Source organism: Ictalurus punctatus, chromosome 17 (assembly GCF_001660625.3).
Source record: "Ictalurus punctatus breed USDA103 chromosome 17, Coco_2.0, whole genome shotgun sequence".
NCBI classification, from domain to species: Eukaryota; Metazoa; Chordata; class Actinopteri; order Siluriformes; family Ictaluridae; genus Ictalurus; species Ictalurus punctatus.
In genome coordinates, this window is record NC_030432.2 from 21,159,538 (window position 1) to 21,175,894 (window position 16,357).

Here is a 16,357-nt window from a genome sequence, read left to right on the forward strand (position 1 = left end):
GATCTCGAATTCTTATATCTGATTGGATTGTGTTATTTAACACCGGAAAAGAGATCGTCGTTGATACGGTGAAACTTTCTGTACTTTTATTTAACTAACATTTATGGAAGGAGTCTCCAGTGTTGGTGCTTCGTAACAGTCAGAAAGTAAAACTACTAATGGAAGTTTTCCGACATCTTCGGAGAATTTTACGCTTTCTCTATTTATTTTTTTTCGCCTTATTAACTTATATAGAAATGTTCCACATCATTAAATGTGACTATAAACAGATAAAAAAACAACAAAAAAAAACAACACATACTGTATCATTGTTTAATTATTTAAAATAATACATCGCTGTGGTATAACATGTGCTGTTATAGGAAACTAATCAACTTCAGAGTGGTGACATTGACTCCACTTCTTCACGCGACAGTGTCGTTGATTATTTATCTTTAACAGCACACCCCTCCCCCGCAAGTGTTTTATTCCTTACTCATTATATATTGTATATATTTTTTATGTCTTGTGTGTTTCCTGTATGCATCATTGTACTGTTTAATGAAATCATTTCATTTTGCCTCACGACAATTACGATTTATTTGCTCATCTATCACGTGTGTTCTGTTTTTTCTTTTTTTTTCTTTTCCTATCTTTTTTCCTCTTTCAGTTATGTCTGGTAAGTGCCATCGCAATGCCATCATCCGTCACCCTATATCACTGCCCTGACAGCAACAGGAAGTTGTCAGAAGCACCATCCATCCACCTTCCATCCTCCCACCAATCAGCACACTTGTCTCGGTTGTCATCGGCAACAGTGACAGCGCTCGTACGCTTGGGTAAAAAAAAACAAACAAACAAAAACAAAACAAGCCCAAACGCTAGTTCCAAGCATTCAAGGTAATGTTTTCAAAGAAAATTGCCTCGTTTTGTTGCACAGAAGCTCCACGTCTTTGTAAATTCTCATCTTTGGTCACTCAGAGCTCTGGAGTAAGGGGGATTGACAGGCCTGAGATTGCTTTAGGGTTCAATTGTGGCTTTTGGCTGTAAAGAGAAACCCGTTGCGGTCGATATTCGAGGTGGGGGATGTAGCTGCTGTCACGTTTTATTTTATTAGCATAGCGAGGGCGGGGGGGGGGGGGGGGGGGGGGGCGGTGAGGAGAGCGGCTCGTGAATGCTTATCGGCGTTCGTGGAGCACCGTGAGCACTGCGACGGAGTTTGTCATTAAGATGCATGAAAAGTCGGCGTCTCAAGCCCACCTGCCACCTTCACATCGGGACAGATGGCCCAAATTTATCCCCTGTTCCAATGGAAATGTTATCGCTCCGTGCCCTTGCCTATGCAAATGAAGCGACTGGGAGTGTCGCAGCAGCTTTCGTTTCATTTACATTTGTTTTACACCCCCACCGCATCCCCTTAATTTAAAAAGAAAAGAAAAAAAAGGGTCGACTGATTTTCTCTTTAATCAGCCTCTACAGCGAAAAGCCAAAACTCCTGAGCATGTACCATGTGTGGTACAGAGTAAAGGTGTAGGTTTCTGGCAGACAACTAATCATTCAGCTTTTAATAAGGCATGGTAACCATAGTAACAGCAGCGCTTAGCACGAAAGCTTCACACGAAAACAGAACCTATTCGACCATGAATGTTTGACCACGCTTGTCATGTACAATTTCAATTTCAGCAAAATATAAACAGGTGTTTTAAAGATTTAGCTGCTAGTTAATTAGCGCACTCATTATGGCTAACTGCGCTAGCAAAAGGGGGTCACATGCTAGCTAGCTATTTTATGGTGATTTAATAGAGATTTAATCTGAGAACGATTAATAACACTTTTGTGTACTGTACCACAGCGCTGTCGGATTCATGAATCTGATTGGTCAGAGGGTGACAATTAATTCTCTATAACAGCAGCTCTGACAGTAGCGCAGCTACAAATCACAGTTAATGATTAATAAACGATTAATAAACATTGTAATCATTAGCAAATTGCTGAGGTATAAAAGGAATAAAACACTCCAGGACGTGCTGTTGAAGGAAAATAATCGACTTCACGGTGGTGACGTTAACTCCGCTCCGTCGTTGATTGTCTTCCTGTAACAGCATGACCTGAAGTGTTTTATTGTCCTTCCAGTCATGGTGTGAAGACCTTAATGGTGTGTTATCACACTTCCTGCATGATCGGTGATTGACGTGTACTCTCTCTCTCACACACACTTCAGTGCCTCCGGTGTTTGCGGTGCGGCCGAGGAACCAGGTGGTCGGGTTGGGACGCACCGTGACTTTTCAGTGCGAGGCAACGGGAAGCCCACAGCCAGCCATCTTCTGGCAGAGAGAGGGGAGTCAGGTGAGAGAGAAATCCCAGCCGATCCACTGCAAATTAAAGGAGTTATTTGTAAAAGTTAGCACCCCCTTTTTGCCTTGTTCCAAAGACAACACTGACCAACTTTCCCATTCCTGTAACTGACCACACCCCCTCTGTGAAGGTGCATATGCCCTGAGTTACCTTTAAAGGAAAAGGGGTGGAGCTAAGCTATCTCTTTATTATGGGAGAAGTGTCTCATTATTATTATTATTATTAGAAATCATCTCTTTGCTGTGAAAAATCATTATTAGAAGAATCTTGTTTTTAAAGGAAGTTAGTTTGTAGTAAGTTAGTAAGTAAGTTAATAGAAAAGCATCTCATTTTTACAGGAAGACCGTCTCATTATTAGGAGAAACGTATCTCGTTTTACAAGAAAAACATCTCATCGGTAGAAAAGTATCTTGTTTTTACAAGAACGTCTCATTATTAGGAGAAATATCTCGTTACTACAAGTAGAAGATCTCATTAGTAGAAAAGTATCTCGTTTTCATACGAAGAACATGTTATTAGGAGAAATATCTCCGTTTTACAAGAATGTTTCATTATTGGTAGAAAAGTGTTAAGAAAAGCATTTCATTTCTGCAGGCATCTTGTTATTATGATAAAGGGATCATATTGTTAGAGAAGCATCTCGTTATTAGAAGGCAGCTCATTATTACATGAAAGGCATCTCGTCATCGAAAACAGCACATCTCGTTATTACGAGAAAGACAGATCATTATTATCATGATAAAAGCGTCTTATTATGTGAAAAGCATCTCGTTATTACGAGATAAACATCTTATTAGAAACCGTCTCGTTATTGTGAGGAAAAACATCTCGTCGTTATTATTAGAAGAACGATTAGTATGTGTAATATTTATTATAGTTATTAGAAAGTGTATTGAAAAAAGCATCTCCTTATTATTATTATTATTATTATGAAATCATTTTATTGTTATTAAAAAATGTTTCATGATTACGAGAAAAGTATCTTGTTGGTATGAGGAAAACATCTTGTTACGAGAAAAGTATCTCGTTATTATGTGAAAAACATCTCGTTATTACAAGCAAAGCGTCTCGTTTAAAAAACACCCTGGTATTAGAAACCATCTCATTGTTATGCGATGAACATCTTATTACTATTACAGTATTAAGCATCTCATTATAGAGTTGTTAGAAAGGGTCTTGTTACAAAAGCATCTCGTTATTACGCGAAAAACATTTTATTGTTCTGAGAAAAACGTCTCGTCATTCCAAGAAAAGTTTCTTGTTGTTATATATATATATATATATATGTAAAAAAAAAAAAAACATATCGCTGTTTATACAAAGCATCTCCTTTATTTCAAGGATTTTTTTTTCCTGAATTTTTTATTTATTTATTGTTTGCTTGCTTTAACGGTAGCTCACTTCCATATGAAAATAACGTAACTGTCAGGATTCCACATAATCACGAGACATTTTACATTGTAAGAACGCTATACTTATGAAAACTTCTTATTTTCGAATAATTTGCTAATAACAAGATGCTGCCGGGGATTTATTTTTCTTGCGTGGTTTTCATATAGCATAGCCTTTTAGCCTTTTTAGCAAATTGTATTTACATCCACAATTCCTAGTTATGCTTGCCAAAATATCCCATCTTTTTTATTTTTTTTTTTTTTCCGCATTATTAATAAGCCATGTTCGCCAGCTAATACTGAGACAGATCTGCTTTCACTCCAAACATCTTTATTTCCTGATGATTTATCGCGGTTCGGTAATAAGTGCGTAGCACGGCCCCTCTCACGCTGTGAGACAGATTTATGAATCCTGCACTGTTACAGCTCCAGCTGTGCTTATTAAGCACACCTACAGTTCTGGGGGAGGAACCACACACACATATACACACACACACACACACACACACACACATGCTTGGACTGTCGGAAATACGACTGGACCGTGTTCCAAACCGAGCAGCTTCACTTCAGACATCGGTGTCCGGTGCTTTTGTTGTTGCTTTTTTGTTTTTTTTCCCCTTAGTAAAATTCCGTTACAGTTCTCTCCTCAACTTCATTCTCCGCTGCAGAACCTGCTGTTCTCCTCTCAGCCTCCTCAGTCCTCCAGCCGCTTCTCCGTCTCTCAGACTGGTGATCTGACCATCACTGGAGTGGAGCGCGGAGACAGCGGTTACTACAGCTGCCAGGCGCTCAACATCGCAGGAAGCGTGATCACTAAAGCTCTGCTGGAGGTCACTGATAGTAAGAAACACACGCACACACGCACACACACGTGCGCACAAACATTTAAAAAAAATTAAAAAACCCACACACATTAAAAACAGTGTATTAGGGTTGCTGACCGATGCAAGAGAAAAGTGTCCGTCGAAAACGGAGGAGAAATCTACAACGCTGTATTAATTGTACAAATAAATAAATTAATTAATTAATAAATTAAATGAATCCCGTCCTCCGGTTTTCTCAGTTTGTACCCACACACGATATTTCCCATGGATATTTGAAACCGCAAGTTTAATAAATGTTACTATGCAACCAGTAGTAAGAACGCCTACTGGCGACTTCCTAGTACAGTGACTGGCGGTTTGCAGCGATAAAAACTCACAGTACTGGATGTGTAAACATAGCTACTTATAGTACTTGGCAGTTTTTATTCTTTTCACACCACAAGGGGGCGCCTGCGACTGGATACGAGTGATACGTAAACCTTTCACTAAATGATGGCGAAGCTTGCTTTTTAACACATCTGATTAAAAAAAAAAGAAATAAAAAAAACACGGCAAGTTTTTTCGCTTATACTACTTACACCAAGATCGCCACCTAGTGGACGGATGACCTGAGCAGCTTTACAACATTTCTGTCATTGGTTAGTGAGAAATAGAAAACTTTCTCCTGAGCCAGGCAGCCATAAAAACTTTTCTTCTCCCCCCATAACTACAGTTACAATTACAGTGTCCGGGTGATTACAGTATTTATTGCTGTTTCATGTCAGTAATAAAAAAAATCTATTTTTTGCACTTTGCAGTAAGCTTAAAGACATAACCGCTAATAAAGCTAGCAATACCAAAACGTTATATATTTTTTTGCTCGTTTATGTTCTCTCATGTTTATACAGTGCATAAACGTTGATTTAATAGTCGTAATTAAATTGATTGATTATCTCAGCAGTTGGTGTTTACGCTCGTGTTTTAATCTCCTGTTTTAAACTCGGCACATGCATTAGAGCACGTGTCGGAGCGTGCACTTGTATGTGCATGTGCGTGAGAGAACATTCTCCGGCACGTTGTTTATACGTTTTACAAAGAGCCCGGCACTCGGAATGTCAGCGCTGTTAATCGCCTTTCTTTCGCCTGCCGTCGCTTGGCTACTGCTGCTGAGAGAATCGAAAATTGCTTCCAGTTGAAAAAATTAGCTTCCCTCACTTGTTCCCTCTCTCTCTCTTTCAATTTATATTCAATTCCAAGCTCATGAATGTGTTGATTCTCTCTCTCTCTCTCTCTCTCTCTCTCGCTCTCTGTCTGATTTAGTTATTTCAGACCGGCCTCCGCCTGTTATCCGTCGGGGACCCACCAATCACACGGTGCCTGTCGATGGTACGGTGGTTCTGGGATGCAAGGTGCTGGGAACGCCTCCACCCACCATCCTGTGGAAGAAAGACGGAGTCCTGGTGTCCACTCATGACTCCCGGGTCAAGCAGCTGGACTCGGGCGCTCTGCAGATCCGCTCCGCCAAGGTACGACACCGAGAACATGACTGAGCAGTACACGACGAGACACCAGCACATTCGCAGTCATCAAGTGGGACGGAATGTTATTATTGTCCGATATTAAATACCAGTGAAGCACCGAATGGAATGAATCTGAATTGAAAAAACTACAAGGCAAATAAAATGATCACGCTTTTACGGAAATGAACACGTGCAAACAGAAACGATATTAAATATATTATTCTTCGTTCAGCTCTGTAACGATCAAATTGAACAGATTCGTTTTTTTTTTGTCCAATTATCCAAATAAGGTGAAGTTCTAGAAAGCTATTACGATATGCAAAACAGCAGTCGAGTAATGAACATGGCCTCTGTTCTGTTTATGTAAACGTATTTCCACATGAATTAAAGATTAACAGCAGCAATGGAACTAAAACCATCCTCAAACGGTAAACAACAACGACAGATGTAGCCTGAAGTCACGCAGAAAGTTTTGCAGCACTACACAAATTTTTATGTAATCGCTATACACATGGCAAATTGGCCTGCTTTCTATTTAAGCCAAAGTGGCAGGTTTTTCTTTGAGAGCAAGAGTTGCCCAGTTTTCTGGCAGGAGAGACGGTTCTTCTTCTCATCAAAAACGTGAGATGCCGCACTGAATAGTCTCTCAGTCTCTGAGATGGTGCTTGGGGCGGATAAATACCCTCGTGCAGGTATTTTCCACAAGCAATGGAGTGCGTAGCTGTGCTTGTCGTGGCACTGCAGTGGATCGGGGCGCTTTCCTGTAGAATCTCGACAAACGTGTCGGGAACTGAGGGAGTTTGCGCCTCGTCGCTTGTTTCTCTGGCAGACTTTGCTCTGTGCTGCGCGTCGATCTTTCAGCAGATGTATTCATCAGCAAAGCACAAAGTAATGTACTTTAAATCACAGATCTAGTAATGTTGCAATGCGACGATAATAAGCACCGAGCACTGAGGAGTGGGGCGTCGGTGCATCCCTGTTAAATAAATCTCCTTTATGCTCTCAGGTTTGTGCGAGTCTTTAACTCAGACCACGGGTTTTCAACACCGGATTCAAATCCGGAGACTCACTGAGTCGCAAAACGTTTCTTTCACCATTTATGTGTTGGTGTACGCATTTCCACTGGGCCAAGGTCAAAGGTCATTTTTAATATGGTTAGTCAGAACAGATGAGAGAGAGAGAGAGAGAGAGAGAGAGGGATATATTGGGACAGAGAGAGAAAGAATGTGGGAGACAGAGACAGGCAGAGAGGTAGAAAGAGAGAGGGAGAGAGCGACAGAGCTAAAGAGAGAGGGATAGAGACAGACAAGGAGAGACAGAGAGATAGAAAGAGAAACGTAGAGAGAGAGATAGAGAGGGACACAGAGAGAGACGTAGAGAGAGATGTAGAGAGAGAGACGTAGAGAGGGACGTAGAGAGAGAGAGAGAGAGAGAGATAGAGAGGGCTGTAGAGAGGGACATAGAGAGAGAGATATAGAGAGGGACGTAGAGAGAGATATAGAGAGAGATGTAGAGAGGGATGTAGAGAGGGATGTAGAGAGGGATATAGAGAGGGATGTAGAGAGGGATGTAGAGAGGGATATAGAGAGGGATGTAGAGAGAGATATAGAGAGAGATATAGAGAGGGATGTAGAGAGAGATATAGAGAGGGACGTAGAGAGAGATATAGAGAGAGATCTAGAGAGAGATATAGAGAGGGACGTAGAGAGAGATATAGAGAGAGATCTAGAGAGAGATATAGAGAGGGACGTAGAGAGAGATATAGAGAGGGACGTAGAGAGAGGGTGTGTTGTTTACTTGGAATCTTGAAATGAATTGTGATTCATTTCTGTGAAACATTCAGAATAATGTCTGACTGTAATATAAATGAGAAAAGTGTGAAATACAGCTGCCAATGAAGATGCCACTGACAGTAGCAGGAGTTTTTGTAGTAGAATTAGTGGTGAAAAAAAAGGTTTTGGAAAAGTATGAATGGCGAGAATCTCAGGAACATGAAGAGGAACATGCCCATGCTCACTGAGACTTGTCCTACACTGAGACATACTGAGAGTTGTCCTACACTGAGACTTGTCCTCCACTGAGACATACTGAGACGTCCTACACTGAGATTTGTCCTATCCTACACTGAGACTTACTGAGACGTCCTACAATGAGACTTGTCCTACACTGAGACTTACTGATAGTTGTCCTACACTGAGACTTGTCCTCCACTGAGACATACTGAGACGTCCTACACTGAGACATACTGAGAGTTGTCCTACAATGAGACTTGTCCTCCACTGAGACTTACTGATAGTTGTCCTACACTGAGACTTGTCCTCCACTGAGACTTTATGCCTGTTCTGATCTTTTATGCTTTAAATTATTACATATAAAACAAAATTTAACTAGAAGTAGGAAGTAGAGGTCCCATTTTTTTTGTATCCATGTCTGCTCGCTCCCTCCCTCGTCCCCAATTAGCGAGAGCTGAATATCCTGTCTTTTGCCTCAGTTTCCTAGTGTGTGTGTGTGTGTTTGAGAGAGTGTGTGTGTGTTGAGCCAAGGAGAGGGAGTTTTTCCTGATAGAATCAGAATTAATTGTCTGATCAAAAGACCCAGCTGGATGGTGACAGTGTAACAGTTGTGACATTGCAACACTTTTTATTTAATTTATTATTATTATTTTTTTTTTTACAGATGTTACTCTCTGATTTTATTTCCGTCAATAGGCTTCACTTATCACGCTGGATACGAATAGATTTATTCATAAATCAATTGTACGTGTGTACAAAAGAACTCTAGTATTCAGTAAAATACTATAAATTTGAAAGGGAAAAAAAAAAACTTTATGTCCTTCTCATGTCTTCACGTAGCTATAAGTTGTAAACAAAAACCAGATGGAAGATTTAGTGCTCTCTTATTATTACTGATATTATGATATTATGAAATACTTTTACTGGCATAGAAGTGAGTCAAAATAAGCTCCACTTCAGCCTTTCAGGCTTTTACCCTGATTGTTCATTTCGTGCCCCTGGCTCTCAGAGCACCTGACCTTGTATGGAGTTTTGTGGGCGTCATAAAATGCATATGAGCTGTGTCAGGAAAGGGCGAGCGATCCACATACACACACGAGTACAGTGAAAATCAGCATTTCCAAAACGTTTGTAAATCCAGCAGAACATTTTAGTTTGGTTTGAATTGCACACACATTTACACACAACTTCACTAAAATAATGATAAATGAGGTCTGTTTTTTTCTTCCTCTACTCCTGAGAAAATTTCAGCCTGACGTCTTCACTAAGCTCGAGGATGGTCTGATCGTTTTACTGTCGCTCAGATAGACATATCTGCCATTTTACAAGCACGTGTTGCCTATTGCATTGTAAAGTCAGGGAACAAAAAGCTGTATAGATAAATATTTTCACTCGTTCGCTCTTTTTGTTTTTGTTTGTTTGACTTAGTTTGGAGACATGGGTGTGTATACATGTGTAGCTTCCAGTCCCAGCGGAGAAGCATCATGGAAGTCCTACCTGGAAGTTCAAGGTTGTAAAGCACACACACGCACACACACTTAGGATGAGTGGATGGCGAGAGAGTGAAGGGAAATGAAAGATGAATGACTCTGTAATCTCCTACCTTCATATGAGACTGACATTATAATAACTCAAGGTGACGGTAACAGAGAGAGAGACAGACAGACTTTCCTGTTCTCTTTTTATCATTTCCATCTTTTCTTTCCCTCCTGTTTCAGAGTTTGGTATTGGAGTCCAGCCTGGACGACCCACCGACCCCAACCTGATCCCCAGCGCTCCCTCCAAACCCGAGGTCACCGATGTCACTCGCACCACCGTGTCTCTGTCCTGGAAGCCTGACCTCCACTCCGGAGCCACGCCCACATCGTACATCATCGAGGCCTTCAGGTAGCAGGAACCTCAGCTCTAATCGCTACTTATGCTAAGAAACTATCATTTGATTGATCGTTTTTAATTTACATTATTTGCTGCTCTGTATTTTTTTTTGAAGTCCTGATAAAAGCCGGTTCAGTTCAAAGGGAAAGGGTACGAGAAGGCTAAAAACGTTCGAGAGACACCGAAGCAAGATGCAGTAGATACAAGCAGAACAACTGCAGTGTTTCCTTGGCAAAAAGAAGAAGCAAAAAATAACAGACCGCCTGCTGATTAAACACTAATCACTCTTGACGCTTATCTCGCTATTCTGTTAATGCCACTTTTCACCAACTACAGCAAGCTAACATTACAAAAACCACAACACCGTGACAACTCATAATCGTTAGACTTGTGTCCCACCTCGCCAGAGAAGCAAACAACGAAATGAAACAGAGCAATCGGTCGTTGTAACAAACATGAAATGTCCATTTACAGTATAAGCGCTAGCAGTAGTCATGATCGGGGTCCAAGCACTTATTTACACACACATCCCAGCTGCGATTACTTCTGGTTTGTTGATCAGCTTTCTTTTAACAATGAATATCGTTTAAGTTTTTTTACATTCGATATTTCATGCTTACACAAAAAAAAAAAACCTTGATTAGTCCGGGATTGGGGGTTCGACTCCCACCTCCACACTGAGTGCGCGGAGCTTGCGTGTTCTCCCCGTGTTTCGGGGGTTTCCTCTGGGTACTCCGGTTTCCTCCAACAGTCCAAAGATATGCGCAGTAGGCTGATTGGCATTTCCAGATTGTCCATAGTGTGCGAAATGTGTGTGCAGTTGTGCCCTGTAATGTGTTGGCACCCCATCCAGGGGTGTCCCCCACCTTGAGTTCCGTGTTATAGACCCCTGTGTGGGATAAGCGGTATGGAAAATGGATGGATGGATGGATGGATGGATTCCAGATTTGCCGTGTAGCTGAAGTCGAGGACTTATTGGGAAACAATTTGCAACTGTAACAGGTTTCATGGTTGGGAGATTCTGTAGTGTAAAAGACTGGCCTATAGCGCAGGCTATCAGCAGGCCGGTGAGTGAGGTTTTTCTCGCTGGAGTAGCAGTCAGTGCAGATTCCTGCCAGTGTGTGTGTGTGTAAAATATTAATTTAAAAAAAGAGAAACAGTCAGAGCTTGGACCACTGTTTATGCAGTTTCTGAAATAAACTGTAAAAAAAAAAGCACAGCGTTTTGAACCTGCAGTGTTGGATGGGATTACTGTTTCGTAATTGTGTTAAGTGTCCAGTGTTGTTTTTCCTGCAGTCATGCATCAGGCAGTAGCTGGCACACTCTAGCAGAACATGTGAGGACTGAGAACTATGTGTTGAAAGGCCTGAAGCCCAGCGCTGTCTACCTGTTCCTGGTCCGAGCGGCTAACGCATACGGACTGAGTGACCCGAGTCCCATCAGCGATGCCATAAAAACCCAGGGTGAGCTATACAACCCTGTTAGTGAGCAATAATCATGCAGATATACTGTATTCGTCAATAAAAATCAGTCTTTAAGGGGTTATGAGTAGACAAACTCTTTTTGTGTCTTTGTGCGTGTGTGTGCAGAAATTCCTCCAACCAGTCAGGGAGTGGAGCACGGGCAGATCCAGAGGGAGCTCGGGGACGTTGTCATCCACCTCCACAATCCAACCATCCTTTCCTCCTCCTCCATCCGTGTGCAGTGGACAGTAAGAACCTTCTCTTCATTTTTGCTACACCGATCATCTCTGATCTCATCTTCTCTGGAAGTTCACACCACCCGCATCACTGAAACGGCTTTATGCTGAATGCTAATTGGCATTGGGCGTATCTATCGTTAGTTCACTGCCGGTTTCACTGATCGCGCCAGACTAATGAGATATCAACACTGGCTAGCTTCAGAACGAATATAAAACGACCCACTTGATCAGAGATCGTCTTCCTGCTATAAAATACGATTCTGGATGGAAGTCTTTCCATGTCTATCAGTAGATCACTGTGTGACGTGTGAAACAAAAGTGAAACGAAAACATTTCTGCCACCTTTTGGCTAAATCAAACACTTGAAACTCATAGCAACAGGGAGAGTCTCACGAGCTGTACAGGAACAAATACGTGGAACCATAAAAACACAAATAACATGGCAGGGGTGGCACCACTACTCCAAATGTAGTGGTGGTGGAGTGGGGGGTTAAAAATGTTATGCTTTTAATGATATTTAATCAAATTTGAGCTATTAATAATGAATTAATGAAGGTCAGAGTAGATTGTTTCGATCTCACATGCTTCGTTTTGCATTTTACTCCACAGGCAGCTAGCAACAACAAAAAATTTGTCCGAAGACATAAGATCGAAGCCATGTTTACGTGCCTCAGTAGGCTGCTTGCCGCTGTAGTAACGGTCTGTCTCGCTAAACGGTTTTCCCACAAGCCTTACTTACTTTATTTGAAGGGCGTCATTTGAGAAATGTTCCTGTAATTGGTTCAGAACACAGAATATGCGCATATGTCACTTAAAATATTGAAACATTAGCGATACCAATTCAGCACATATGATTGTGAAGTGCCAGTTAGCACCGAAGTCAGGTTAACCCTTTATTGCCCATAGGAGATCCCCTTTAGGTGAAATGTCCCACCCCTCAGCTGAAATGGAAGTTTTTGATTGGTTTTTCAACTGAGTCAGACCTGCCTGTTATAGCCTGAAGTGCTGGGTCACTTAGTGCTGCCCCAGTAGTTTAAAAAGTGCTGGCTCAAATGTCCCGTTGCTCTGGCAGCCCTGAAACATGGGTTTCTCAGTTATGTGAAAATGAGAAATGTACCACAACTACTCCAATTGTTAGCTGCTCATTTGCATAAAGTGTAATCCACTTCAGTCAACAGAGAAGCGTTCGCCTTGTTGGCAGGAGATTGCAATCTGACGATGACCAGGAGCCAAGAGAGCAAACGTTGGCTGTGCTCTCAGGGTAGGAGGGGCATACGCGCTCTCTCCTGTCAATCACAGTGGTCTGTGAGTTCACGTATGTGGAAGAGGACAGATAGCACTTAGCAGATAGTGTTAGCCTTCACCCTCCCCGGTTGGTAGCTGTCGTGTGATAGGATGGGAATGGCGCAAGGGAGAAAATGCGTAAGATAATTACATGGGTGGAGAAAATCCTACCAGTTAAGGAATCTGATCCAACGTCCCAACACTGGAGTGATAAAGTAGCCTGTGATTCCAGTTACCTGAAGGTTCTTCCATACAGCTAGTAAAAAGTAGTACTATCTCGAAAGCTTGATATATAAATATTATGACTCAAGAATTCATGACGGCATCAATTTACAGAGTTCTATTATGAATTAACTAGGCGTGAATGTGTTTTCTGTACATTTCTCAGTAGAGTATTCCTTTAACCGACACATCTGCCATCTTCCTCATTTCCACTCACGAACCCCGTGTAGAGTCTGTGATTGTAGTTTATGTTTTCGAACCTGCAATAAATTTGCAGTGTGCTGGAAATGTGCTGGAAATGTGCTTAATGTGCCGTGAGCGCCTCTCCTCCAGCCAGGCCGGTGTTCGTAGTAAAATGCACACATACGTCGTTTCGTGTCGGGATTTTGGACCCTTCGCACTTTTTTGAGTGCTTAATGAATTGCAGCTGAGACGACAGGTTTTATTGGCTTGGATCAAGCGAGCACTATGGTCTTTACAAGGCTGCACAGTTCTCCGTATTAGAACCATATGGAGGAGATCCCATTCTTGTCTTTCCACAAAAAAAAACAAAAAACGCTCCAGGGCTTCTGAATCATGTCACAAGAAAGCCCCAAAATCGATAAGTAAAATAGGAACGTTGCAAGTCCTTGTACTTAATAGGGACAGATGTAGGAGAATCATAGCCTGAAGATGTTTCACTGTTCCAACAAGAACTTGGTCATAATCTTGTGATTTCCCAGAAATACACGAAGCAAAGACCTAGCCATAATCTGCTGCTCTATGGTATGCTAATTTATGCTGAAACCTTGGGCTGAGTTCTCGTGCTTGCGGTTAGCACAAAGAGCTCAAGATCCTGCTGGAAACAGGCTCAAGAGATTATCTGCTAAGAGATAGCTTCAGGCCACCAGAAGTCTGGGAGACTCAGAGTTGGAAGTGTGGGATTTCCTCAGACGATCAAGTGTTTCCATGTCTTTCTTCACAATGTCTTTCCCTGGCGTGAGATCATTGCGCTCTTTACGGAAAGTTCAGCCTGTCCATCTCAAAACCAGAAAGACAGAGCTTCAGTAATGAGAACCGTTAGTTCCAGCTATGACGCAGTGACACATAAAAAATGTAATTACTTTACCACCCACACTGCATGCTCGTCACCAAAACCCTGGTTTGAAGAGCACGTTTTAAATAATTTAATAATTCACCAAGAAATCCAGAAAATACAAATCAGGAATGGCACCAACACCACCACAATAGAACACATTTGCATATTGAAATCTGATATATTATGATGTAATAACACTTTTCTATGTTTAGATGCTCATGTTTTGGATTAGTACTTTGACCAAACTTGACATTAATGATCAAAAACTTGTTTGTTTTCCGTAATCTACTCTATATTAATGTGCTTACCTGGCTAGCTATTACATTATGTTAGCTACCACTTCTATGCTTTGTCAGTTAGTTTTCCATGCAACCAAAACATGGACTGAATAGCAAACTGGAACTGTACTGTAGCTAGCTACCAAATCTATGATTTGTCCACTCCTAATTCAGTTCGCATATCACCGGTTGATTAGCTGTCCTGTGAGGTTGATTAAATTTGCTGTACCGTTGTTGATTAGACATCCTGTAACATTTTTATTAGGCGTACTGTAACTCTGTTGATTAGCCGTTATGTAACATTGTTGATTAGACATACTGTCAGGTACTTGATTAGCCGCGCTGCAGTGGTGTTGATTCGCTTTGCTGTAACATTGTTCAGTAGCTATACTGTAACATTCTTACTTTAGCCATGCCGTAATGCTGTTGTTTAGCCGTGCTGTAACACTCTCATGTTAATTAGCTGTAATATAAAGTTGCTCGCTAGCAGTGCTGTAATGTTTTTGATCCTATGTGCTGTAACGTTGTTGATCAGCTGTAACATTGTTGATCCTATGCGCTGTAACGTTGTTGATTAGCTGTAACATTGTTGATCCTATGCGCTGTGACATTGTTGATCCTACGCACTGTAACATTTTTGATTAGCTGAAACATTGCTGATCCTATGCGCTGTAACATTGTTGATTAGCTGAAACATTGTTTATCCTATGCGCTGTAACATTGTTGATTAGCTGAAACATTGTTTATCCTATGCGCTGTAACATTGTTGATTAGCTGAAACATTGTTTATCCTATGCGCTGTAACATTGTTGATTAGCTGAAACATTGTTTATCCTATGCGCTGTAACATTGTTGATTAGCTGAAACATTGTTTATCCTATGCGCTGTAACATTGTTGATTAGCTGAAACATTGTTTATCCCATGCACTATAACATTGTTGATTAGCTGTAACATTGTTGATCCTTTGCACTGTAATAATGTTGATTAGCTGTAACATTGTTGATCCTATGCATTGTATCGTTGTTGATCAGCTGTAACGTTGTTGGTTAGCTGTAACATTGTTCATTAGCTGTGCTGTAAAATTGTTGATTCTATGTACAACATTGTTGATTAGACATACTGTAACATTATCGATTAGCCGTACCGTAACGTTGTTGCGTTGTGTGTGTGTGTGCAGGTGGAGCAGCAGTCCCAGTACATGCAGGGCTATAAGGTGATGTACCGCGTGTCGTCAGACTCAGGGCAGACGCGGAGCGACTGGGCCGTGTTTGAGGTCAGGAGTCCTGCCGAGTACACGGCCGTGATCTCTCAGCTCCGCAAAGGCACCACCTACGAGTTCAAAATACGACCCTTCTTCAACGAGTTCCAGGGCACGGACAGCGACGTCAAAGTGGGCAAGACGCTGGAGGAAGGTGAGGACTTCCTGTTTCTGAGACGATCACTCTCTTAGCAACGAATGAAAATTCTATCACACCTGCGCTGTGCGTATCATCACACTGGCTTCCTCACGGATTCCTTTAATCCGCTGTACGCTGAATTGTACTTCAGCTGTAGCTTTTTTTTTTTTTGAGCACTCAAGAGCCAGAAGTGTGTGAAACAGCAGTGCGAAAGCAATCCAAACAGCAGATGGGAAAACTGAAATGTATCAAATGTGTAGTCAAACACATGCCTCGCTAATTGATCATAGGGTGTGCACGTCTGTGGTTCCTTTATTCCACATGGATTCGTTTTACTTGCTGTGTGTGTGTGTGTGTGTATGAGTGAGTGGGCAATGACTGTGTGAAAAGACTGAACAGTGAAAAAGGTTTAGAAAAGCAGCTGGATTTGCTCTTAAGCTTTTAACTGCCCATAAGA

At 41.6% G+C, this 16,357-nt stretch overlaps 1 protein-coding gene across 11 annotated transcripts in view; it reads left to right on the forward strand.

Moving 5' to 3' along the window:
* robo1 (roundabout, axon guidance receptor, homolog 1 (Drosophila)) overlaps nt 1-16,357 on the forward strand; it is a 262,707-nt gene that overhangs the window by 214,661 nt on the left and 31,689 nt on the right. For 7 of the 11 annotated variants that reach the window (XM_047161471.2, XM_053687578.1, XM_017490575.3 and 4 more), the window contains 9 exons: nt 650-658; nt 2,201-2,325; nt 4,397-4,568; nt 5,852-6,057; nt 9,492-9,573; nt 9,782-9,950; nt 11,235-11,401; nt 11,528-11,649; nt 15,681-15,915. In XM_047161471.2, coding sequence (XP_047017427.1) covers nt 650-658; nt 2,201-2,325; nt 4,397-4,568; nt 5,852-6,057; nt 9,492-9,573; nt 9,782-9,950; nt 11,235-11,401; nt 11,528-11,649; nt 15,681-15,915 — 1,287 coding nt within the window. The remainder of the gene's footprint in view (nt 1-649; nt 659-2,200; nt 2,326-4,396; nt 4,569-5,851; nt 6,058-9,491; nt 9,574-9,781; nt 9,951-11,234; nt 11,402-11,527; nt 11,650-15,680; nt 15,916-16,357) is intronic. The other 4 variants (XM_053687579.1, XM_053687581.1, XM_047161470.2 and 1 more) reach the window with 1 other exon arrangement.